The following is a 25,936-nucleotide window of genomic DNA, read 5'->3' on the forward strand; positions in this document are numbered from 1 at the left end:
GGCTTTGGCTCCAGGGTCTGTAGTCAGTGTTGAACTGTTTCAAGTTTCTGATGGTTTTTCATCCCTTACTGCAGCAAGCTCTGCAGGATACTAATTGCCTACAATGGTAATAGATGTTCAGTGAGCTAAAAGGGAAAAGGGAAGGAGGAGTCTGTGGTTCAATAAATTTGTAGGTAAATGAAACTAAATATGTTTCTCCTTTTTATCAGCCTGATGTGGTAATGTATGTTGTGAACCTCTAAGAAGGGGTTATATTATGCAGAATGGACTCAACTTTTTTGATTGTGGAACCGTTTTTCAACCCCCCCCCCCCCCCCCCCCCGCCAAGACCTCTCAAGGGACCAGTGTTCCTGAAGAATGTACCCTAGTTGACACTGGCCCATAGAAGAGTCCATGCTCTGACCCACAAAGGAATTCATATCTGGTCCCTGTCTGTCTTCAGCCTACACTGACCATCTTCTGACCCTTTTTCACCTCCTTGCTCGCCCCAGTCCCAGATCCCTGATTGTCCCCTGCATACCTATGCCTCTGCCTAGGGTGTTACTTACCAGCTGCCGTGTCGTCTCTGCCTGGCAGGTTGCTCCTTCAAGTATCACCTGCCTCTGTAAACTTTCCTTGACTCCCTGTGCATGCTCAGACATGCTTTCTGTGAGTTTCTGTTGTTACCTTGTTCATGACACTGTTATAGAGGTTGCCTTGAGAGTACATTTGTCTGTGGTGAGTCTTTTCATCTCTTCATATTTAGCATCTTCACCAGTGGTGTCTTCTGATAGGTAGTTGTAATTTCTTCCTTCAGCTAGAAAGGGCAAATATAGTTTAAAGAATGTTTTATTGTTCCTCTGTAGACTATCTCCTAATAACGATACAAATTATTTTGATGATTAGTGTACCTTATTTTAAGGAATACAGTGAATTTTATCAATTTATAGTTGCTGTTTTTAATTTCATTTTTATCCTTTCACTTTTTTTGGGTAATGTTAAAAAGAAAAGAGATGAGGGTCCTATCTCTTAAAAGAGACAGCTGGAGCCTTTTGGTGCTATATAGTTGCGATTGTAACCCTAAAGTACTTATTTGCATCCCCTATGCCTTTCATGCTGCTCTGTGTGTACTGCATATGATCCAAAGGTCTTTTGTCTCTTTCCAAAGGCATGCCATGTACCAACAGAACAAAGAAGACTTCCAGGACGAGTGCACCAAGCTTCTGGTTGGCAGTATTGTCATAACCCGATACAACAATCGTACCTATCGTATTGATGATGTGGATTGGAATAAGACTCCAAAAGATAGCTTCACGATGTCTGATGGGAAGGAGATTACATTCTTGGAATACTACAGGTAGAGGGAAGAGACTGGGCTTGGGCCTGCGGGTTGGGGCCATAGTCTCCTGTTCTCTAGCAGGAGTGGCACACAGCAGGACACTTCAAAAATAATTGGATTGGTAATGGCATCCAAGATTGATGAGCTCATTTGTGGGATTTGACGTGAATTTGCTACCCTTAACAGTTTTATTTCTTTCAGTACTTTTTGGAAGTTATTTCATAAATTAATCTCAGGACTTCGAATTGTGCTTCCTTTGCTGTTTTGGTTACAAGTCTGTTTGGAGAGATTAAATTCAAGTCATTAATCATTTGACTATCATCATTTTGCCTTTCTAGTTACCTAGGCCCTTTAACCTGATACAGTTTTTAAACAAATTCTTTCCTGGACTGTTATCCTATTTCTCCTCTATTTAATTGCAGCGTTAACTTGAGCCTGCTTTTTCCAGTTATGTATATGCTATGGTGAGTTTCTGATGGATCCTTGACAAGGGTATAATGCAGATTGTGTGCCTCAGTCCTGGTTAACACTTTGACTGTGATGCTGTAAGAGTGGTGGTGCTGCTTCTGACTTTTCCCCCTGCCTCTGTTCGGCTCTAGCAAAAACTATGGGATCACAGTAAAGGAGAAGGGCCAGCCACTGCTGATCCACAGGCCCAGTGAGCGACAGAATAACCAAGGGATGGTGAGTTGGAGGTGGGGGGCAGGGCGTCAGGCCGATGCTTCCATCTAAGTTCTCCACCCATCAGCCCCGGGAGCCGTGGGACCTGTGGTTACAGTGGAGCTACCATTACAGTGTGGTTGGGGAAAGCTGTGGAGGGTTTTGTCTGTCTCCTCTAGCCAGAGTTGCTTTTGCAGTCCCCTTAGTGAGGAACTAAACATCCATAGAGCGAGTTAGGTTAAGGAATAAGGAGAATTTACTGCTAAAGAAGATGAAAACACTGGGTCCATTAGGGAAGTTACAGACATTTTAACAGAACTGGGGGCCAGGGAAAAGTGCCTCAGTACCTGACTCCTCTGTCTTCAGAGTAGAGACTGAAGATCAATAGGTTAAGATGAGACAGAGACACCAGCTGGATAGGAGGTATTGTCTCAGCTTATCTGGAGGCCGAAGTGGAACAAAACTTTTAGTTTTTCTGGTTTTTTCTCTCCTTTTGACAATTTGAATATTTTTCCCTTTACCTAATACAACAGGCTATCATGACTTGAGGGAGAAAAGGGTAGAACACTTGTAGTGTTTCCTGCCCTCTTCTCTGGGGTTTTGTGTTCCTTAGTGTGCCAGTGATACACCTGCAAGACCAGCTCTGGGCCTGGGAGGTCTTGTACTGGTCAGGGGAAGAAGATCCTCTTTTACTGCCTTGCTTTCCCTCTGTTCTCTCCTCAAAGCTGCTAAAAGGCGAAATCCTGCTGCTGCCTGAGCTTTCCTTCATGACTGGAATCCCTGAGAAGATGAAGAAGGACTTTAGAGCCATGAGGGTGAGAAGTGCCTGCTTTGAACCGAAGAGCTTTTGATAGCAGATATAGCTAGAACTGGGCCAGGTTTCCACGTCATCTGGGCAGGTTCATTTTTCCTCTGTATAAAGCATAATCTGTGTCCCTTCCCACACACTGTGAAAAAGCCGATCAGAACTTTCTTTGGAATGTTGTTACAATAGTAGAACGACTGGATTATAAGGTAAAAGGAAACAAATAGTTCTGGCATCACCCTCGCCAATCAGATGGATGACTGTAAGCTGGTCATATGACCATAAATGAGGTTCTTTGAGAGCACTGAATTTTTTTAACATTTCTGTAAACCTTCAGTTTATTTGAAGGGAGGAGGAGATAAATGTAGCAAAAAGTCAACAAGTGAGAGGATGAAATTGAAGGATAGAAGTTTACACTGTGGGGCTCGGGGTGTCCTGGAAGTCTCATGTTGGGCACAGTCTTGTAGGAAATAGCTGGGAGGCAGAGATGTGTGCAGCAGCGTGGGTCCGGACCCCAAGGGCTTCACCTCCACACTGTCTGCTTGGGGCTTTCCACCCTCACACTGCTCTGCTGCCTCTCTCTCAGTCCTTGTCTGTCCTAGTTTTGGAACCCCGGCCCTGTCTCAGATGCCACGTATTGTTTTTAGTAACATAAAGAGCTAAAATGAATTTCTGTAAGAAATGTCTTTCATGTTTACCTTCTGATACTTCTGCTTTTAGTATGTAGGTCAAGGCTCCTTCCTTACAACTCTCAGTAACGTAATGATTTTATTATCTATCTATCTATCTGTATAGCCCCGTAGACTCAACTGCCCTAATGACTGCCACACAGGGAGCAACAGCTGCACAGTTCATTAGTCCCAGAAGAATGAAGAAAGAACTCACTTACGTGATTCAGAATCTTCATACACACCTATTAGATATTCATTCAACAATAAATATTTAGAAAACACCTATTATGGGCCACACACTGGACCTAACAAGTGTCTTACGGTGACATTAAGTGGCTAGTATCATATGACATAAAGTATAAGACTGGATGTGTTTTTCCATTCCATTATGTTTGCCTGCATGCCTGGCATAGGGCATTTCCCCCCCCCCCTCCCCGATATTAAATAGATGTAATCAAGCCCCCTTACATGGCTTTGAGAAAAAGAATAAGATTTAGATGTCATAAGAAAAGAACAATGACAATTTTAAATACTTACTTTTAAGTATGTATGTATATGTATAACTGAATCACTTTGCCGTACAGCAGAAATTAACACAACATTATAAATCAACTATATTTCAATAAAAAAAGCCAATTCTTTTATGGTTAAAATTTTAACCCTATACTTCATTCACATTCATGAGATATTTCTTAAAGTCCTTGGAGATATTTTAAAATTTCTATAGATTTCAATGGGAAGGAGGTTTTCTATGGAAATTTTTTATACATTAGGGTTTATTTAACCTCATACTGGAGAAAGTAATAACTTAGTATCTCCATTTTGATTCTATTTAGGATTTGACCCAGAAGATCAACCTGAGCCCCAAACAGCACCATAATGCTTTGAAATGCTTGCTACAGAGAATTTCAAAAAATGAGACAGCCAACAGTGAACTGACACGTTGGGGACTCTGTCTGCAGAAGGATGTACATAAGGTAAACCAGAAAATATGATGGTAGGAAACAGCATTAACCAAAGATTTTAGAGCTTTGTGAGACTAGGTGATAACTTCGTATCTTGTCTTTATGTTGCAGTTTTTGCTTTATAATTACACTTTTTTTTTTTTTGGTCCTAGTCATAATACTTGAATTTCCTTGATTTAATTTGCTAGTATCTCTTACAGATTTTCTTTTGTATTTCCCAGGATCTGAGCTGTTAATTTCCAGTCAAGCAAAAGGAATATTGACTTAAAATTCACCTCACTGTTAGTTTTCCAACCCAAATTATTCTTAAAGTTCTCTATGTCTTTTTCCTTTTTTCCCCGTAAGTTTTTCTCTATCTTTCCCAATAATTGTGTTTCTTTGAATATACTACTCTCATTCTTTCCATAGGCATAAAGTCTCAGACTTGTACATTTTAATTTTCGCATGGCCCTTTCTGCCTGCAATTTGCCTGAGTCCATTCTGTTGTATTTTGTGCAGCGTGAGCCATAGTGCAGAGGCAGCATGAGGTGGTGGTGAAGTCCTTGGCTTTGAATCTTAGTTCTACCACTTGCCATCTTGGTTACTTGGAACAAATTGCTTAGTATCTCTTAGTTTCTTTATCTGTGAAATAAAGATAATGATTGAGTTAAAGGAATTAAGTGGTAAAATCTTCAGCATAATATCTGACACATAGCAAGTGCTCAGTAAATATTAGCTTTTATTACTTTTAATTTTCTTTCTAGGTTATACCAAAATAATTAATTCTATCTTTTCTCTAGTTCTCTTGCACTCTGAATTGACTCCTTGTTAAAAACTGTTTCTTTTTTCTTTTTTTTTTTTTAAATAAAAGTAATGGAAAGTCAATAAGGAAAATGTGGGTACTGTAGAAAATGTAAAGAAGGAAATAAAAACATCAGTAGTTTCATCACCCAAAGATAATATCTTAGTGATTTATTTTAGACACATAAAAGATAATATTATTTTCAATATATTTTGTTTCCCTAAACTTTTTTTCTGTGAGGATGAATCTTTTCTTTTTTCTTTTTTTTTTTTAAATTTTTTTAATAAGTTTATTTATTTACTTATTTAATTTATTTTTGGCTGCGTTGGGTCTTCGTTGCTGAGCATGGGCTTTCTCTAGTTGTGGCGAGCGGGAGCTACTCTTCGTTGTGATGAGCAGGCTGTTCCTTGCGGTGGCTTCCATTGTTGCAGAGCATAGGCTCTAGGGCATGCGGGCTTCAGTAGTTGTGGCTCGCGGGCTCTAGAGCGCAGGCTCAGGAGTTGTGGTGCATGGGCTTAGTTGCTCTGCAGCATGTGGGATTTTCCCAGACCAGGGCTCAAACCCGTGTCTCCTGCATTGGCAGGCGGATTCTTAACCACTGGGCCACCAGGGAAGCCCAGGATGAATCTTTTCTTAAAAAATTGTGCTTATAACTATATATGGTTTTGCATCTTCTTTTTCATTTATTATTATATCTTGAACATGTGTTCATGTTATTAAATATTATTTGAAGAGGCAGAAAACTTAAGCCAGAGAAGAGAAGAGTTTATCCATAATCATGCTGTATCAGAATAACCACTGTTAACATTTTGGTACATATCCTTCAGTGTTTTTTGTCTGTGTGTATGTGTACGCACACAATCACACGCAGCATGTTTTCAGATGGTTTCCTTTTTTTTTTTTTTTTTTAACTCAGTTTATTTAGAATTTTTTTTCCATGTCATTTAATATTTTTCTAAATATTTTAATGGCTAACAGATATTCATTTTATTAATAATTTCCTATTCTTTTACATTCAAATTGAATTTAGTATTTTCCTGTTATAAATAGTGAATCTGTGAACATCCTTGTAACTAAATCTTTGCACATGATGTTTATTTTCATAGTCAGATTTATGGAAGTGTAATTGTTAGGTCAGAGGACATTTATGTTTTTAGTACTTTTTATTATATATTACCAACTGCCTTGTAGAAAGGTTCAGTTTTTTACTTTCATAAGCAAAGGTGAACATTCTTGCTAATACAATTGCTACAATTGCAACAATTGCTAAAGCGATTGTTATTCTTTGTGTTAAACTTTTATAATATTAAGAAAATCATTAAAATTTTTTTGATTATAGGTAAAATAAGTATTTTGTTACTTTTTGAAGAAAGCAAGGAGTAGAGCTCATAAAAAGTAAAAATCCTACATAATTACATATTCCCCCAGAGATACTCATTACTCAGTGTGGACTCATTCAGTTTTTATAATGCATACATTACTATTTATTTTTTGCAAAAACAGGATTATATTAAATGCACTTAGAAAGTTATTTTAATAATGGCAAATATCCATCATATTGATATGTCATCAACTTAGTTATCTTCTTATTTTTGGATATTTAGATCTAATTGATTCATTATTACTAACTTTAATTTGGTCTTTCATTATATTTATGCTTTTTTTCCTGCTTTTCTTTTGTATAAAGTGTAATAGTAGTTTATGTGCAGCCTTATTAAGAAATATTCTCTAATTTTCTACTTAAATTTTTCCCTTAAAATCTTCTTAAAGATTATTTTCCTGTTCACCTTGTATTTATAGGCATTTTGCATGAATTCCCTGGTTCTAAAGAGACAGTGTTTTCTGATTCCTTTCTTGGGGACTATGTTGGAAGCTTCAGTAATTAGAGAGCAGCGCCTATCAAAATTCACCTGTATGTGTGTCCAGAGTTTTATTGACGTGGACTCTTACTGCTAACAGTTGCATTTTTCTACCATTTTCAGAAGTTATGACAGGGACAGGTCTATATGGTAGAGTTGACCAGGCCCCAGAACAGTATCAGCGTTTTTCTAAATAGTGTTTACAGATGGTTCATGTCATAGGCACTTTATTTTCTGTTTAGATTGAAGGACGTGTTCTGCCAATGGAAAGAATTAACTTAAGGAATACGTCATTTATCACATCTCAGGAACTAAACTGGATTAAGGAAGTAACCAGAGACCTTTCCATCTTAACTGTAAGTGACTTGTGAGGTGGTAAAGAGAGGTCCAGTATTCCTAGAAGTGTGGAAATTAGGAAGCAGGAATTATTTAGTGTCCTCTTTTTGAGAGGAAGTACCAACTGAATTCCCATCCTGAATTATTTGCTAAACAGAGGTCCTTTGAACAAGAGTGAGTTGATGAGTTGGTAGAGGGAAGCCCTTTGCTTGACCATAGACTTAGGACAAGGAAATAAACTGCCGTGGTAATTCATTCAGTGCCAGCCTATTACCCACTCTCTCTTTGTTCTTCCTTCTTCTTTTCTCTTTCCTTCCTCTTTTTCCCTAGGGTTTCCATGAAAGATATAAAATTAAAACAGTTTCCCACCAAGGCAACCAAAGAACAAAATGGTATATAATTATTTTTAAATGTTTTTGGCTCACCTGGTCACTATGGCCATGCATAAAGTACACACGTTTGTTTCTAAAACTTTTTTTTGAAATATATTTAAAGAAAAAGTACACTTATGTGTATAACTTGATGAATTTTTACAAGTTAAATAAACCTGTGTAATCAACACTGAGGGTTAAGAAACAGAACTTTACCAGTGCCCCAGAAGCCCCACCCCCATGCTCCTAATTACTACCTACCTGGCACCCTTACACAACCCAGAAATGGCCACTATTCTGACCTCTAACAGCATTGATTTTTTTCAGCTGTGTTTGTACTTAATATATACATGAAACCACACTGTATATATTCTGTCATGTCTGACTTCATTTCTTCAGCCTTGTTTGGTAAGTTTCTCCATACTGTTAGGTATAGTTACAGATCTTCGGTTCTCATTGCTGTGTAGTATTCCATTGTGAGACTGTGCCACAATTTACTTATCACACACATCTGCATTAGTAATCGGCATTAGATAAGACAGGACTCAAGCAGAGAGAGTGAAAAGCAATTTGTTCTTTAGAATAACATCTCCTGATATGAAGTTGGAGTGTTGGGGAAGTTGTGGGAAGTACTAAAAATAGCTTGTTGTTGCTCCTAGGTCCCCATGCATTTCTGGGCGCTGTTTTACCCAAAGAGAGCAATGAATCAAGCCCGAGAACTGGTGAACATGTTAGAGAAGGTAGCTGGCCCCATTGGCATACGCATGAGCCCACCAGCCTGGGTGGAACTGAAGGATGATCGCATAGAGACCTATGTCAGAACCATTCAATCCACGCTGGGAGTTGAGGTAATAAATTAATTTGAGTAAATTTTCAGGATGTCCATTCTGAAATGCTTGAATACTTGATTTTAAATTATCTTGGGTATTGGTCTGCTGTTGATGATGTCCAGGAATCTGTATCTTACTCATGTGCACGTGAAATACCGAATTAACAAAGTAGTCGTCATGCCCTTTGGTTGGTTTCGCTTCTCTCCTCCTTTGTTGGCACTCGCACTCACTCCAGCGTTCTGTTCCTCACGTAATTGGCTGAGATAATAGCTGACTTAACTTCAATTTGTTATCTATATAGAACATGTTGTGCTCAGAAAGCAATTTCCTGGGCCAGGTGCCGTCTTGCACGATTCAGTACTGAGCTGTCACAGTCTGGTCTGGCTCAAGATTCAAATTGCTCCGGTGATGAACTTGGGAGTGGGCCCATCAGCTTGGTCCAGATAGCCGAACGGGACTACTGGAGCTGAGCAGGTCATAGTGTTCACAACTCAGTAGTTCAGGCCTGCAGTTCTTATCTGTTCGTACATAAAACAGAGGAAGAAGATTAAGGAGGGAAAAAAGCAGACCAAGGGCTTCCCTGGTGGCGCAGTGGTTGAGAGTCCGCCTGCCGATGCAGGGGACACGGGTTCGAGCCCTGGTCCGGGAAGGTCCCACATGCCGCGGAGCAACTAAGCCTGTGAGCCACAACTGCTGAGCCCGCGTGCCACAACTACTGAAGCCCGCGCACCTGGAGCCCGTGCTCCGCAACAAGAGAAGCCACCGCAATGAGAAGCCCGCGCACCGCAACGAAGAGTAGCCCCTGCTCGCCACAACTAGAGAAAGCCCGCGCGCAGCAACGAAGACTCAACGCAGCCAAAAATAAATTTAATTAATTAATCATAAAAAAAAAAAAAAAAAGCAGACCAAAAGTTTTTGGAAATAACTAGTCCTTGAATTGAAGAGTCAGTTCTTGTGAGATCAATACTAGAATTGATATTCTAGTATTGACTAGAACACAGGTCAGTCATGACTTTCTCTGTTCATCCACCGCTCTGGGTGTGTCATCTTGTAGCAGCACACTCATGTTCTCTCTTTCTTTGTATTTTCTTCCTGACTTCCCATGCCTTCTTACTCTGCCATGGCCTCCCCCGGGCCTGATCATTGATAAAGTCTGCCCTGCTTTCAAAAGAAAAACCCAGCTGAGTACCTCAGCTCCCCCATCTCATGAGTTGGCCTGTTCTCTTTATGAGAGTGCACTGCCAACAGTCTTCACGTAGCATGGGTATGAGTTTCATTCATAATGTTGACTCCTATTGGTCTTGCTATCTCTCTGCCATCTTTAGGGCATTCTGTTTTATTATTCTCTTTGTTTCAGGGTCATAAACTCAGATGTCTACGGGAGTGAAGTGGGCCAGGAGGGGACTCTAGGGAACTAAAGAGAGTAAACCCCATGACTGCAGATAACAGCCCAGCATTGTCAAATTGATTTTTAGTTTGTTTATTTTTCAATAGAAGCCAAAAGTCTAGATTTGCATATGTGTACACCTACCTATGTTTAAATGTTAATTTTAAAAAGACTTGTGAATCATTATAGGGACTAAAAAACCACATCTGTTTCCTAGATCCAGCCCACAGGCTCCCAGCATGCAGCCCATGTTCTGTGTGACTTCGGCAGTTCTTTGATCTGATTGCTGGAACATGTGTCCCCTGAGAAGTCTTCATTTAAAATTAATCTTGATTTGGAATAGCATACTGTTGATTTCTGTTTCTGTCATAAAGCGTTGGCAACTTTATTTCACTTGTGTGCGACTTTTCCTTATTCAGATTTTGAAGGATCCTCTGTTCTTAATATCAGATCTCTTAAGCAGTGAGAGGTAGAAGATGCCGATGTAAGATATTCTGCTGGCAATATCATTCTCTCTCCTAATCAGAAAGTTAGGAAGATCTACTTATGGATTTGGCAGTAGCTTCATTTCCTCTGCATTTGGCTCTGAATCCTTTCTTCTGGTATTGTATCCTGTGTTTCCTAGTTAAAGTTCTATGGCATGAATGTAATAAGGTGCTTAATTTACTAAAGAGAGTGGCAAAAAACATTATAGTGCATTGAAAGCATCAACTAATAAGAAACCCTTGCGTATTTTTAAGCCTGGTTCTTTTCCAGGGATCTTAAGTGTCCTAATAAATTAATCAGGTAATCAGGACCAGCTCTAGGTAACTTACGGTAACATGTTATGTAGATAAGCAAAGAAGCCTGGAACCCAGCAAATGCTCACTCAGGTTCAAGGACCTTTTTCTCTGTTGGAATGTCCACCATCTTTGTCTCAGTCCCCTCTTTACCCTAAAGGTCCTGTGGCTTTGCAGACTCTTGAACTGCCCCTGACTGAAGCCCTATCAGGGTCCGCTCAGAGTTCCAAAGCCTGACTTATATATACTTTATCGCCTCAAGGGGAGGATACAGATGGTTGTTTGCATCATCATGGGCACACGTGACGACCTCTACAGGGCCATTAAAAAGCTGTGCTGTGTGCAGACTCCCGTGCCCTCGCAGGTGAGTGGAAACTGGGCAGGAGGCACAGAGGGAAACTCTAGCCTCCCTTGAGGCTTGGAAAAGAGGGACTGAAGTAACTATTAGAAGCCAGCATATGTAGACGCATCTGGTGAAACTTTCCTGTTACAGTAACCTGGGTAATAGCAGACGTTCTTTGTAAATGCTGCTTTCATGTTCCCACATGAGCACTTTTGCTTGTTCATAGGTGAGTCGCCAGGTGGTTTCACACGACCGGGTTCTGAGAGTATAGGCTTCCCTTTGAAAGGAGAAAGCTGGTTTTCCTACGGAGGTTAAATTTTTTTTTAATCTGCATGAGATCTTTTTGAAAGTTTTTGTTGGCTCGTTGTTTTTTGGTTTTGATTTGTGTCATGTGTGTGCACACACACACAACATGCCTGACTAGAAACCCTAGAATTAGAACTGTTAGTACAAAGTGTATTATCTGCCAGCTGGAGTTTCTTAAACAAATGTAGTACTTGCTCTAGAATTGTTTACATTGTTTGAAAGGTTGATAGTGTCCTCTTTCCCCTCTATTACAGGTCATCAATGTCCGAACCATTGGCCAGCCCACCAGGCTTCAGAGTGTGGCCCAGAAAATTTTACTCCAGATTAACTGTAAATTGGGTGGTGAGCTCTGGGGAGTGGATATTCCTCTGGTGAGTGATGCTGAGATATGTCTTCATTCAATTCAGCATCCCAGAGAGTCCTACCTAGCTATTTTCGTAATTTTCCTCCTAGAATTTTCCTCATTCTCAGTGCTTATAGTCTGAGTGGTTCATTGCTTGTTTTTGTATAGCCCACAAGCTTAGAACGGTTTTCACATTTTTAAGTGGTTGAAAAAAATAAAAATAAGACTAATATCTCCAGGGCTTCCCTGGTGGTGCAGTGGTTGAGAATCTGCCTGCTAATGCAGGGGACACGGGTTCGAGCCCTGGTCTGGGAAGATCCCACATGCCGCGGAGCAACTGGGCCCGTGAGCCACAACTACTGAGCCTGCGCGTCTGGAGCCTGTGCTCCGCAACAAGAGAGGCCACGATAGTGAGAGGCCCGCGCACCGTGATGAAGAGTGGCCCCCGCTTGCCGCAAGTAGAGAAAGCCCTCGCACAGAAACGAAGACCCAACACAGTCAAAAATAAAAAATAAATAAATAAATAAAAATAAATTTTAAAAAAGAGTAATCATTTAAAAAAAAAAAAAGACTAATATCTCCAGACACATGAAAATTATATGAAATTCAGTTTTCAGTGTCCTTAAATGCATTTTTATTGGAATGTAGCCACACTCCTTTATGTACTACCTGTGGCTGCTTGTGTGCTGTAATGGCAGAATTGAATAGTTCCTCCAGAGACGGTGTGGCTCACAAAGCCTAAGGTATTTACTTTTTAGTCCTTTACCGAAAGTTTGCCAATCCCTGGTCTTGACGATCTCTGACTTTGTTCATAGCGTTTAAAAAATATCAAGTTGATTGCACTCTTTCTCTTCCTTTCCCAGAACTTATTTTCATATGTTGCTTTGGGGTTCAGATAACAATTAAAGATGGGGTGATGTATTGCTTGGATGTTTTGGTTTGTTTTTGTTTTCTAACCCAGAAACAATTAATGGTGATCGGGGTGGATGTTTACCACAACCCCAGCAGAGGCATGCGCTCCGTGGTTGGCTTTGTCTCAAGCATCAATCTGTAAGTACCACTCCTGGCTCCACTGTGTTTGGTTATCTTATTTTAATGCCTAATCTTACTGTAAATCCAGAAAAAATTTTTGAATATTTAATATTATAGTAAAAGTATACTGAAATTCTTCCTTCTCTATCTTCCTATGGTATTAATTTTTACAATCTCTTATCACATGTGTAAGTTTGTTCCCTGGCTACAATGTAACCTCTTTGAGAATGGGGTCTGTGTCTTGCTGGTGGTGGGTTTTTTCACCTAGAAATGAGGGGTTTTGTTTGTTTTTTCTGATTGTAAAACTAAAGCATGCTCATGCAAAAATCTCCAGAAATTTAGAAAGTGAAAATTCCTCATGGTCTATCTTTTATTAACCGCCACCAAAGATTTGGAGTATATGTATACTTTTAGGTACTCTTTTATGCACATATTAACATATAGGTAGCTGGTATACACATACAAGTGGCACATTACTATGTATACTGTTCCTCATCTTCTTTTACGTACTTAAACTGTATATTTTGGTCATTTTCCCGTATTGATGCAAATAAATCTCCATCAATTCTTTTTAACTGCTGCATGGAACTTATTATGTGCTATAGCACTATTTATTTAACTAGTCCTCTGTTGGTGGATATCTAGGTTGTTAAATTTTTTCAATTGGAAGCAGTTTTGTAGCAGATATCCACAATTATGCCTGTGTTTTTATATTCTGTAGCTGGCTTACATGTATCTTTTCCCTACATCAGTGCGTGTTTTTACATGTAACATAAATGTGTTTGCTGGGTACTTGTGCATGGAGAAGCCTGTGTATGCTGACATTCAGCTGTGGGCCTTCCTTTGTGAGTGTGTGTTCATCTTTCTCTCTCTCTCTCTCTAACTGCCTCTGCCCCAGCACCCTCACAAAATGGTATTCACGAGTGGTATTCCAGATGCCTCATCAGGAGATTGTGGATAGCCTGAAGCTGTGCCTGGTGGGCTCCTTAAAAAAGTTCTATGAGGTGAGGAGAACAGCAGTTCTAAAGTATCAGGGTTTTTAAGGACTACCTTCCTGATCACTTTAAGAGGAAGTCTGATTTAGTGAGAGGGATCCCAAATCGAAGGTGAGTTTCCTAAACAGACTGACAGGCAGCTCAGAAGGACTGTTTTCAGGCTTCTGCTTGTACAGAGCAGCTTAAAGAGCTCAATGCTTTGATTTGATTTGGTAAGTAATGATTATTTCCCTGGTTGTCAGCCTAATGCCTGTGTGTATAATCTTCAGGCCCTTATCAGGAAAGTCAGGGTAAATTTTAGTAATTAAAGCAGCTTATTAATTTTCTCAGCTTTTTATGGCTGTCATTAGACGCTGGTTCTTTTCATTTAGGTTCAAGACCAGTGCCTCCCTGAAAATCACCCCTAGAACTCCAAAGAATGCTAACCATGGAGAATTGCTGTCATTAAGCTGATATTGGGTCTGGAACAATGAGCAGGCAAGGTACTGGGTTTTGCCTTGGCCAGTACATCAAAGGAAGCACTGATAAGTGGCTTTCATTTCTTAGGGCTCAGTGTTAGCCCTTTGCATAGAGATTAAACAGCAAGAAATTTAATGATTTCGCATGATTAAAGTCAATCTCTAGAACTCCACCTTGTTTCATTTTAGAATAATGTTTCCTGTAGTGTCCTTCCAATAGTTTGGTACTGTTTCAGTATTAGAGATTGTGTAAACCAGAAGTTAAATTTTTGTCCCTATAGAGGTCCATGTGATATGCTACTTTGTTACCAAGTCCCACCCACACCTTCCTTCTTGTTGTTGCTGTTGTTTGCCTGCAAAGTTGTGTATGTCTATTCAGCCCTAGCTCAAAGATTACTACTTCTGTGAAACCTTTCTCATTTCCCCTCCTCTGCTCCATCCCTTAGCTAGACTTATTTCTTTATGGTCCTCTCCCAAGGCCCTCTGTTAACATTCTGTGTAGTGATTATCGCAATCCTGCCTTTTATTAGTTGTTTGTATCCTTATTTATCTCTCCCTCTGGGTTGTAAATTACTTGAGCACTGTTTGGTTATGGATGGCTCTGTAGTAAATTACCCTAAAACTTAGTGACATGCAGTGAGCATTTATGATGTTTACTGTCAGGAAGTTGGACAGGGCACAGTGGGCTCCAGTTCCTCTCCATTTGGGCCCCTTCATGTGGTCTTTTCACATGAGCTAGTTTGGGCTTCCTCACAGCATGGTGGCTGGGTTCAGAGCTTGAGCATTCCAAGAGATGGAGAGAGCCAGGTAGAAAACGTGTTGCCTTGTATACCTTAGTCTTGAAAGCCATGTAGCGTCACTTCCATTGCATTCTGTAAGCCAGGTAGTAGTATCATTGTGGATATGCCTGACTTTTGGAGGAGCCAGTATGAGGTAGAGGTAGACTTAAAGAAACAACTGATATGCTCTATACGGCCATTACATATATTCTGATATTTCTGTACTAATTACTCTTTCCCCCCTTCATCTATTATAAGGCATTGTTTGTACCTTACAATAAACTGTGCAAAACTCTTTAGCATAGAAGTTAGCTGGTGGTTAGCTAGTCCTGTTCTTTCTTCAGGCCAGTCATTTTTCCATTTATATTACATCCTGAGGAGGCTATAACCCAATTTCCCAATATATTTGCTTATCAATATTGGTATTATCATAAGACTTATTTACATGGTATAGTTGAATCTTACCAACAAGGTTAGTTGAATCTTACCAACAAGGTGACCCTACATCATGATGCAGGGTGGTAGTAGACCTAACCTGAAATATAAGAGTCAACAGTGGCACATTACTAGAGACCCACGCAGGCATGAATAATTAGTTCAGTTCATCGTTATATTGTAAGACCAAAATATCTCCCAGAGCCATGCCACTTAAGTTTGCAGGCTTCCATTCAACATTGTCAGGTTCTGAAAGCAGCAGTTCATTCGCCATTTCAGACATTGGTATACTTGAGCTAACAGACAATGTCACCTCTTGCTCTGAGCGTCTTTTAAGGCACCAATGTAATACTGTATTTTCCTCATTGCACAACCATTTATTCATTCCTTTATCCTCAACTACCATTCTTCCTTCTCTGTATTTATACCCAAACTTTTCCACCTTTAAATGGAACATTAGGTTTAGCCACTGTGCTGGTCTAGGATGCTGCCAGCAATACTAGTCTAGCAATTGCCTCCCCCTCAGTCCACTGCCATCCACACAGGGTAGGATTACATAGGTCAGAACGAGTGGGCTATCTCACCTCCTAGGCAATATAGATGCGTGTCCTGTGAACCTCAATGTTGCCTGAGGGGGTGAAGGCACAGTCCACCCCGTTGGGCCCTTAGGAACTCTAATTACAGTTTCTTGCTTAGGGATTGTTATGGGTTGAATTGTGCCCCCTTAAAAAGATATTGAAGTCCTAACCCCAGTACCAGTGAATGTAACCTTTTTTGGAAAGAGTGTCTTGGCAGATAATCAAGTTAAGATGAGGTCATTAGAGTGGGCCCTAATCCAGTATGGCTGTGTTCTTATGAAAAGAGGAGATTTGGACACAGAGACACACACACGTAGAGGAAAGACAGTGTGAAGACACAGGGAGAGCACCATCTACAAGCCAAGGAACACATGAGGCCACCAGGAGTCATAGAACGATAGACTCTCTGTCACAGCCCTCAGAAGGAAACAACCCTGCCAACACTTTGATGTCAAACTTTAGACTCCAGCACGGTGGAACGGTACACTTCAGTTAGTGGTACTTTGTTATGGCAGCTCTAGCAAATGAATGCATGGTTCATCCCAGCTTCTAGCACCCAAAGTTGCAGTCCTGGTCCGAGAACCACTGCATCAGGTAGTGAAAAAAAGGGTTAATGTCATGTGGGGGAAAACAAAAAAAAAGTATTGTCATAGCAGCATCCTTCCCCGGTGGTTCTTCAGATCCCCCAGAAAAGGAGAGGAGTTTATCTAGTGGGGACGTTCCCTTTGGCCCCTGTCATGTTGAGTATGAGTACACACTCATAAAGTCATGTAAGCTAACCCTTCACACCTTTATTCCCTTCATTTTAAACAATAAATGTTTCAGTTGCTCATTCTGATTTTCTGTCAAACTGTTACTCTGGGGATGAAAGTGTGTTCCTTGGTCTGAGGAAATGTGACTTGGCAGTCCAGATTGGCATAGTGTCTTCTGTTTTAGTTCTTTTATAGTATTTTGAGAATTTGTATCTACCAGCAGATATGCAAAACCCAGTCCAGAATAGGTGTCTGTTTCTGTCAGGAACAATTTGTAATCTCCTGGAGCTGCAGAGTCAGTCCAATTTGCCACTGTGTGCGGGGCCTTCCCCTCAGGGAATCTGCCCCCAGAGCCATCTGCATTCTCTGTTCTCTTGGCAGACAGAACAGTTTATTGGAATTTTGCACTTCAGAGGGTATGAGAAAAATATGTCTAGATTTAGCCCATTTCTTCATTGCTACAGCCCTCAGTGTCCATTCATTTCATGGACCCAGGTACCGCTCGAGCAGACACACCAAGATATCTGCTTGCTGGTAACTACTTTCTGATCCTGGAAGGAGGTAGTTACTCCCCATTCACCCTTCTCCCTACTTCCTGGTAACATCTAATCTGCTTTCTTTCTGTGGATTTGTGTATATTATATAGAGATAATCATAAAATACATGATCTTTTGTGTTTGCCTTCTTTTATTGATCATGTTTATAAGGTTCGTCTAAATTGCAGACTATATTATTAGTTTGTTCTTTTTTTATGGATGAATAATGTTCTATTGTATGTTTATCCATTCATCATTGATGGACATTTGTACTATTCCCACCTTTTGACTATTGTGAATAATGTGAATAATACAGGCTGTGAACATGCCTGTATATGTATTAGTTTGAGTACCTATTCTCAGTTTTTTCAGGTATATACCTCGGAGTGAAATTGCTGGGTCATATGGTAATTCTTTGTTTAACTTTTTGAGGAACCCTCAAACTGTTTTCCACAGCGGATGCACCATTTCACATTCCTATCAGCAATATAGAAGGGTTCCAGCTCCTCCACATCCTTGCCAACACATCTTATTTTCCTTTTTTTAATTGTAACTCTTGTGAAGTGGTATCTCATTATGGCTTTAACTTGCATTTCCTTAATGACTAATGATGTTGTACATCTTTTCCTGTGCTTATTGTCCAATTGTATAACTTGTTTGGAGAAGTCTCCTTTTGTCCTTTCCCTGTTTTTCAGTTGATCTATTTGTCTTTTTCTTTTTGAGGTGTAAGAGTTATTGTTTTTGTTTTTACATATCCTGGATACAGAACTCTTGTCTGATGTACGATTTGCAAATGTTTTCTCCCATTCTGTAGAGTGTCTTCACTTTCTTGATAATGTTATTTGATGCACAAAAGTTTTAAATTTTGATGGAGTCCCATTATCTATTTTTCCTTTTGTTCCTTGTGCTTGTGGTGTCAGATCTAAGACTGTTGCCAAATTTGAGGTCATGAAGATTTACGCCTTTGTTTTCTTCTAACAGTTTTAGAGCTTTAGCTGTTACATTTAGGTCATTGATCCATTTTGAGTTACATTTTGTATGTGGAGTGAGGTAGAGGTCCAACTCTACTCTTGTGCATGTGGTTATCCACTTGTCCCAGCACCACTTGTTGGGGAGACTATATTCTTTATGGAATGGTATTGGCACCCTTATTAAAGATCAGTTAGCCCTGGATGTTTGGGTTTATTTCTGAACTCTAAGTTCTGTTCCATTGGTCTGTATGTCATCCTTAGGTCAGTACAACACCGTTTTGATTATTGCTTTTTAGTTAGTTTTGAAATTAGGAAGTCTGAGTCTTCCAGGTTTTTTTTCAATATTGTTTTGGCTATTCAGAGCCCCTTGGAATTCCATATGAATTTGAGAATAGGCACTTCCATTTCTGTAAAAAGGGCCATTGGATTTGCGATAGGAATTGCATTGAATTTATAGATCACTTTGCAAGTATTGTCATCTTAATAATATTCACTCTTGCAATATGTGGACACAGGATGTCTTTCCATTTAGTTAGGTTGTCTTTAATTTCTTTCAGCAATGTTTTGTAGTTTCCATGTTCAAGTGTTTCACCTCCTCAGTTAAATTTATTCTGGGTATTTTATTCTTTTGAAGGCTACTGCGTATGGAATAGTTCTGATTTCATTTTTAGATTGTTCATTGCTGATGTATAGAAACATAATTGTTTTGTGTGTTAATCTTTAACCCTGCAACTTTTCTGAACTTAACTAGCTTTAGTAGATTTTTTTCCTCAATTCTCTGGGATTTTTCTATATGTAGAATCATGTTATATGCAAATCAAAATAGTCATACTTCTTTTTTTCCAGTTTCGATGCCTTTTATCTATTTGTCCTGCGTAGTTGCTCTGACTGGAACTTCCAGTACAATATTTAATAGCAGTGGTAAAAACAGGCATCCTTGTCTTTTTCCTGATCTTAGGGGGATAGTTTTAAGTCTTTCACCATTGAGTGTGATGTTAGCTGTGGGTGTTTCATAGACTCACTTTAACATGTTAAGGAAGTTTCTTTCTGTTCGTAATTGGCTGAGTGTTTTTATAGTGAAAGTGTGTTGGATTTTTATCACATGCTTTTTCTGCATATTGTTTATAACAGTCTCATTCATGTTAATACGAAATTGATTTCAGTAGTACACAAAAAATTTGTTCCTTTCTGGTACTATGGTGTCCCTCTTTCTCTGTGCTAATTTTATTTTATTTTATTTTAATTAATTAATTAATCTTTGGCTGTGTTGGGTCTTTGTTGCCGTGCATGGGCTTTCTCTAGTTGCAGTGAGCGGGGGCTACTCTTTGTTGCAGTGGCGGGCTTCTCATTGCAGTGGCTTCTCTTGTTGCGGAGCATGGGCTCTAGGCACGTGGGCTTCAGTAGTTGTGGTGCAAGGGCTTAGTTGCTCCGTGGCATGTGGTATATTCCCGGACCAGGGCTTGAACCCGTGTCTCCTGCATTGGCAGGTGGATTCTTAACCACTGTGCCACCAGGGAAGTCCTGTGCTAATTTTATATTAGGGTTTCCAGAGAGACAGATCAATACGGGGTGTGTGTGTCTCTGTGTGTGTGTGTGTGTGTGTATTTTGAGGAATTGGCTCATGTGATTTATGGAGGCTGGCAAGTCCAAAATCTGCAGGGTAGGCCAGCAGGTTGGAGACCCAGGGAAGGGCTGATGTTATAGATCAAGTTTGAGTTTATCCTAATTGGTATGTTTTAGTCTTCTTGAATGTGTCAGTTAACTTTTGAATCAAATTTGGGAATTTTTGGTCCACTATTTCTTCGAACACTCTTTTGCCCCTTTCTCTCTCTCCCCTGCTACTGAGACTCCCAATTATTCGTATATTGTTATGCTTGATGGTGTCTCACAGGTCTCAGAGGCTGCATTCATTTTTCTTCCTTTTTTTCTTTCTGTTTCTCACACTGGATAATCTTGATTGATTTATCTTTTAGTTCGCTGATTATTCCTTCTGCCTGATCAAATCTGCTCTTAAGCCCCTCTGGTGAATTTTTCATTTCACTTATACTTTCTGATTCCAAAATTTTTGTTTGGTTCTTTCTTACAATTTCTATCTTTATTGGTAGTCTTTACTTCGTGAGATTTTCCTTAAGGTCTTTAGATGTAGTTTTCTTTAGATCTTTGAACATTATTTAAAAATGGTTGGGGGGGCTTCCCTGGTGGCGCAGTGGTTGAGAATCTACCTGCCAATGCAGGGGACACGGGTTCGAGCCCTGGTCTGGGAAGATCCCACATGCCGCGGAGCAACTAAGCCCGTAAGCCACAACTGCTGAGCCTGCGCATCTGGAGCCCGTGCTCCGCAACAAGAGAGGCCGCGATAGTGAGAGGCCCGCGCACCGTGATGAAGAGTGGCCCCCGCTTGCCGCAACTAGAGAAAGCCCTCGCACAGAAACGAAGACCCAACACAGCCAAAAATAAATAAATAAATAAATAAGTAAATAAATAAATGAAATTCTTTAAAAAAAATAAAAATAAAAATGGTTGGGGGCTTCTCTGGTGGTGCAGTGGTTAAGAATCCGCCTGCCAATGCAGGAGACACAGGTTCGAGCCCTGGTCCGGGAAGATCCCACATGCCGCAGAGCAGCTAAGCCCGTGCGCCACAACTACCGAGCCTGCACTCTAGAGCCCACGAGCCACAACTACTGAGCCCACATACCACAACTGCTGAAGCCTGTGCACCTAGAGCCCATGCTCTGCAACAAGAGAACCACCACGGTGAGAAGCCCGTACACTGCAATGAAGAGTAGCTCCTGCTCACAGCAACTAGAGAAAAGCGTGCGCGCAGCAACAAAGACCCAATGCAGCCAAACATAAATATAAATAAGTAAATAATTTAAAAAATAAATAAAATAAAATGAAAATGGTTGGTTTAAAGTCCTTGTCTAATATAACCGATGTCCGGGCTTCTCCCCGTGCAGTTTCTATTAACTACCTTTTTTTCATGTGAATGGGCTGTAGTTTACTATTTCTTGGCATGTTTCATAATTTTTTATTGAAAGCTAGACATATTTATTTTTATTAAAAAAAGGTTTTTTTTTGGGCTTCCCTGGTGGCTCAGTGGTTGAGAAACTGCCTGCCAATGCAGGGGACACAGGTTCGAGCCCTGGTCTGGGAAGATCCCGCGTGCCGCAGAGCGGCTGGGCCCGTGAGCCACAATTACTGAGCCTGCGCTCCACAACAAGAGAGGCCACGATAGTGAGAGGCCTGCGCACCGCGATGAAGAGTGGCCCCCGCTCCCCACAACTGGAGAAAGCCCTTGCACAGAAGCTAAGACCCAACACAACCATAAAAAAAAAAAAAAGTTTTTTTTAAAGCTACATTTCTTTCTTTTTTAAAATATTTATTTATTTATTTGGCTGCCTCAGGTCTTAGTTGTGGCATGCGGGATCTTCATTGCAGCATGCAGGACCTTTCATTGCGGCATCAGGATCGTTCATTGTGGCACGCAGCCTTCTCTCTAGTTGTGGCGCATGGGCTCCAGAGCACGTGGGCTCAGTTGCCCTGTGGCATGTGGGATCTTAGTTCCTCGACCAGGGATCCAACCTGCGTCCCCTGCATTGGAAGGAGGATTCTTAACCACTGGACCACCAGGGAAGTCCCTAGACATTTTTAATATAATGTTGGCAACTCTGCAAATCAAATCTCCACCCCTAGGGCTTGTTGTTGTTGCTCTTTGATGACTTCCCTGGCCCGATTCTGTAATCTTTGTAATCTAAACTGTGTGTAGCCACTGAAATCTCCCCTTAGTTTAGCTTAGTGATCAGCTAATGATAGGACAAAGATTTCTTCAAGTGCCTTGAATGTTCTGCACCCTCCAGTGATTGCTAGATTATTTTCACAGTTACCATGGTAGTGAGGCTGCAGGTGTCACAGCTACTGCAGAGAAAGGGGAATATGAATAGTGTAAGTTAAAGCACCACAAAGGTCAAGATTCAGCCAATTTTATTGAATAAATGCTGTTCAGATTGTTTTAAGCCTCTGGTTAGTTTCCACAGTTCCAAAAAAGTTGATTTTGACCATTTGTGCAGTGTGCTTGTTGCTTTTATGGTTGAACAGATTTTTGGAGGTCCTTACTTTCTCATTCAAGAAATATTTCTTGAAGAGTGCTTTTGACAGTCTGCTTTTGTTAAGTGCAAGTGCTTTTCTAGGTGGACAGTGATTAGAGTTTAGAACCCACTAAGGATAGATTGCACTAGAAAACCTCCATCATTTTGTGTTAGGGCCCCAAAGGGCTACATTCTAGGAATAAGAGTGATTGAAAGCAAACTACAGCTCATCTTTGAATTATTTTAAATTTTTGAATCAGATATGATGATCCAGCGTGCTAGTGTTTCCAAGTTTCTCATAGTGCAAATACTCCAGACACCTGGAAGAAACAAACTTGAGTCTTCTCCGTATGAACAATATCATTCCAGGCGCCATGTAATTTCCAGGCGCCATGTAATTTCTATTAACAATACTGTAAATACAGGCATACCTCAGAGAGATTGGGGGTCCAGTTCCAGACTACCACAGTAAAGCTAGTACTGCACTAAAGTGAGTCACAAATTTTTTAGTTTCCCAGGGCATATAAATGTTGGGTTTATGCTATACTATAGTCTGTTAAGTGTGCAATGAACAAATGTGCATGTCTTAATTAAAAAATAATGTGTTGGAAAAATGGCACTGATAGACTTGCTCAACACAGGGTGACACAAAACTTTAATTTGTAAAAAAAAATGCAGTATCTGCGAAGTGCAATAAAGTGAAGCACGATAAAATGAGGTACGTCTGTGCTATGTTTGGCAATTTTTAAAAAGGAATATATGTATATTATACACACATGTATGCACATATGTGTATATATTTTTGAATATATACATGTATATATATGTATATACATATGTACATATACACACATGAGTATACATACATATATATATATGTATGGCTACTTGAATTTAATTGAGAAGTTAATGAAGCAAAGAAGAATAAGTAGGTGAAGATACAAAATGACAGAAACCCAGAGAGATGATGAGAGCTGCATTTGGGTTCTTCTTCTTTAGGGACATATGCTAATTCTGGAAGAGGCAGCTGAAACATTGAAAAGCTGTGGAGCACTTTTGAAGTCTTTAGGGATCAAAAGCTGGAGGCCAGGGCCCCCAAGTCAGTGGTAGTCGTGAGTCTTCTCCCCACTATTTGGGCTGTGAATCTGAAGAGCTGCAAACTAGGAGTAAAGAAGAGCTATAGGTAGATCAACTCTGAATGATACTAGTCCTTGCATATGGATTCAGGTGAACTCTGACTGCTAGTTTTACTGCCCACTTGCCAAAAGCAAATAAAAACCCTCTGAAGGAAGATAACATTATCCTGGGTATCAGATTTTTCTGCAATATCTAGCAATCAATAAATAACAACCAAGAACACAAGAGAGAAAATGAAGGGACTGAAAAACTAAGAAAGTCAACAGATAATTGATCCAGATACACAGAGGATTCAGATAGATGAATAGTCAGACACATTTTAAAATAGCTACACTTAAGTTCAGAGAAATGGAAGACAACATTAAGAATTTTAGCAAAGAATTGGAAACTGTGGGGGGAAATTGAAATTTCTAGAACTAAAAATTATGATAACCAAAATTAAACACTTAGTGAATGGGTGTATTAGGTTGCTAGGGCTGCCGGAACAACGGCTTAAACAATAAAAATTTATTTCCTCACAGATCTGTGGGATGGGAAGTCCAAGATCAGGATGCTGTGCTGGCAGGGTTGAATTCTCCTGAGGCCTCTCTCCTTGTCTTATAGATGGCTGTCTTCTCTCTGTGTCACATGGTCTTTACTCCATGTGTGTCTATGTCCCAGTCTCCTCTTCTTAGAAAGACACCAGTCATATTTGATTAGGGCCCACCCCAGTGACCTTATTTAAACTGAATAACCTCTCTAAATATCTATTTCCAAATACAGTCACATTTTGGGTATGGCAGGTTAGGACTTCAACACAAATTTTGGAGAAACACAGCTCTGTGCATAACAGTGGGCAACAGTAGTTTAGACTTAATTGAGGAAATTTCAAGAGACAATTGAAAGATAGGTAAGAAGAAAATAATCAAACTGCACTGAGATACGGAGGGTTAGAAAATACAACAAGGCAACAGACATGGGAGTTATGGAGTTAAAATATATTATACACATAAGTGGTCCAGAAGGAGGTTAGAGAGAGCAGAGGGCAGAAAAACAATGGTAAAGTATATTCCAAAAGTGTTAGAAGACATTAAGTCACAGATATGAGAAATCCAACAAATCCCAAGCAAGATATAAAAAGAAAAGTACACTTAGGCACATTATAATAAAACTGTTGAAAGTAAAGACAAATATATATATACATATTAAGGCAAGTCAAAGGAAAATAAAAGAGGTTACCTTCAAGGAACAACAAATTGACTAATAGTGAACTAGTCAAAAGAAACAATTTAAGCCACAAGATAATAATAGCTACAAAATGCTGAAAAAAACTACCAACATAGAATCCAATATCCACTAAAAGTAACTTCTAATAAGGTGAAAAAAGACATTTTGTGGCAAATAAAAAATTGAGAACGCTTGTCACCGGCAGATTTGCACTGAAGGAAAATACAAAAGAGCATTTTTCACCTACAAGGAAAATTATCCCAGAAAACACTTAGAAATGGTCAAAGGAATAAATACAGGAATAAAAGTGACAAGTGTGGGGAAAAATTTAAATGAATACCTACCATCTAAAATAATAATATAATGTTTTTGAGTGGATATATATTCATTTGTGTGTATAAATTTCAAATTGATGACAATAATAGCACATATATCTGGAAGAAGTAAATGAAGTTCCAATGCCTTTAGTTTCTTGAATTGTTGAGGAAAAGGTGAAAGTACTAATTTATATTACACTTTGATACACTAAAGAGCTATGTTGTAATTTCTAGGGTAGCCACTAAAAGAATAAAAAAAGAGTTATGTAACAATCACGATGAGAGAAGAGAAAATAACAAAAATTTTTTTAAGGAAGAAAGGAAAAGAATGTAGAGCAGGTGAAACAAATAGCCAGCAATACTTGGACTTTGGAAATGTTATGCTAAGTGAAAGAAGCCAGTCATAAAAGACCACATTTTATATGATTCCATTCATAAGAAATGTTCAGAACAGGGAAGTTTACAGAAACAGAAAGTAGGTCAGTGGTTGCTTAGGGCTAAGTTGGGGAGAGAATAGGAGGTGGGTAGAGTGGTGGTAGTTTAAGAGGGTGGGGCTTCTTGTTGAGGTGATGAAAATGTTCTAAAATCGATTGTGGTGATGGTTGTACATATCTGTGGGTATACTAAAAAACATTGAATTTTACACTTTAAATTGATGAATTATATGGTGTGTGGATTATGTCTGAATAAATAAATTTTTTTAAAAATTTAAAGAATCATATAGAAATTCTGGGCTTCTAAAATGTAATAAATGAAAATTTCAGTAGAGGGGCCTAACATCAGATTGGATTAAGCAGAAGAAATAACTAGCAAATTTGAAGATAGGTCAGTTGAGATTATTCAGTGTGAAGAAAAGAAAGAAAAAAATAAGGAAAATTAACAGAGGCTCAGAGATCTGTGG

The 25,936-nt window shown here is 39.6% G+C and overlaps 1 protein-coding gene across 2 annotated transcripts in view; it reads left to right on the plus strand.

Annotated features, from left to right (window-relative positions):
• The window catches only part of PIWIL2 (piwi like RNA-mediated gene silencing 2), an 85,074-nt gene that overhangs the window by 43,372 nt on the left and 15,766 nt on the right, over positions 1-25,936 (plus strand). For both annotated transcript variants that reach the window (XM_068552568.1, XM_068552570.1), the window contains exons 10-19: positions 1,148-1,336; positions 1,918-2,002; positions 2,704-2,793; positions 4,291-4,431; positions 7,302-7,415; positions 8,426-8,614; positions 11,025-11,126; positions 11,666-11,782; positions 12,716-12,804; positions 13,685-13,790. In XM_068552568.1, the coding sequence (XP_068408669.1) occupies positions 1,148-1,336; positions 1,918-2,002; positions 2,704-2,793; positions 4,291-4,431; positions 7,302-7,415; positions 8,426-8,614; positions 11,025-11,126; positions 11,666-11,782; positions 12,716-12,804; positions 13,685-13,790 (1,222 nt within the window). The remainder of the gene's footprint in view (positions 1-1,147; positions 1,337-1,917; positions 2,003-2,703; positions 2,794-4,290; positions 4,432-7,301; positions 7,416-8,425; positions 8,615-11,024; positions 11,127-11,665; positions 11,783-12,715; positions 12,805-13,684; positions 13,791-25,936) is intronic.

The sequence above is a fragment of the Eschrichtius robustus genome, chromosome 10, assembly GCF_028021215.1.
Source record: "Eschrichtius robustus isolate mEscRob2 chromosome 10, mEscRob2.pri, whole genome shotgun sequence".
Taxonomy (NCBI): Eukaryota; Metazoa; Chordata; class Mammalia; order Artiodactyla; family Eschrichtiidae; genus Eschrichtius; species Eschrichtius robustus.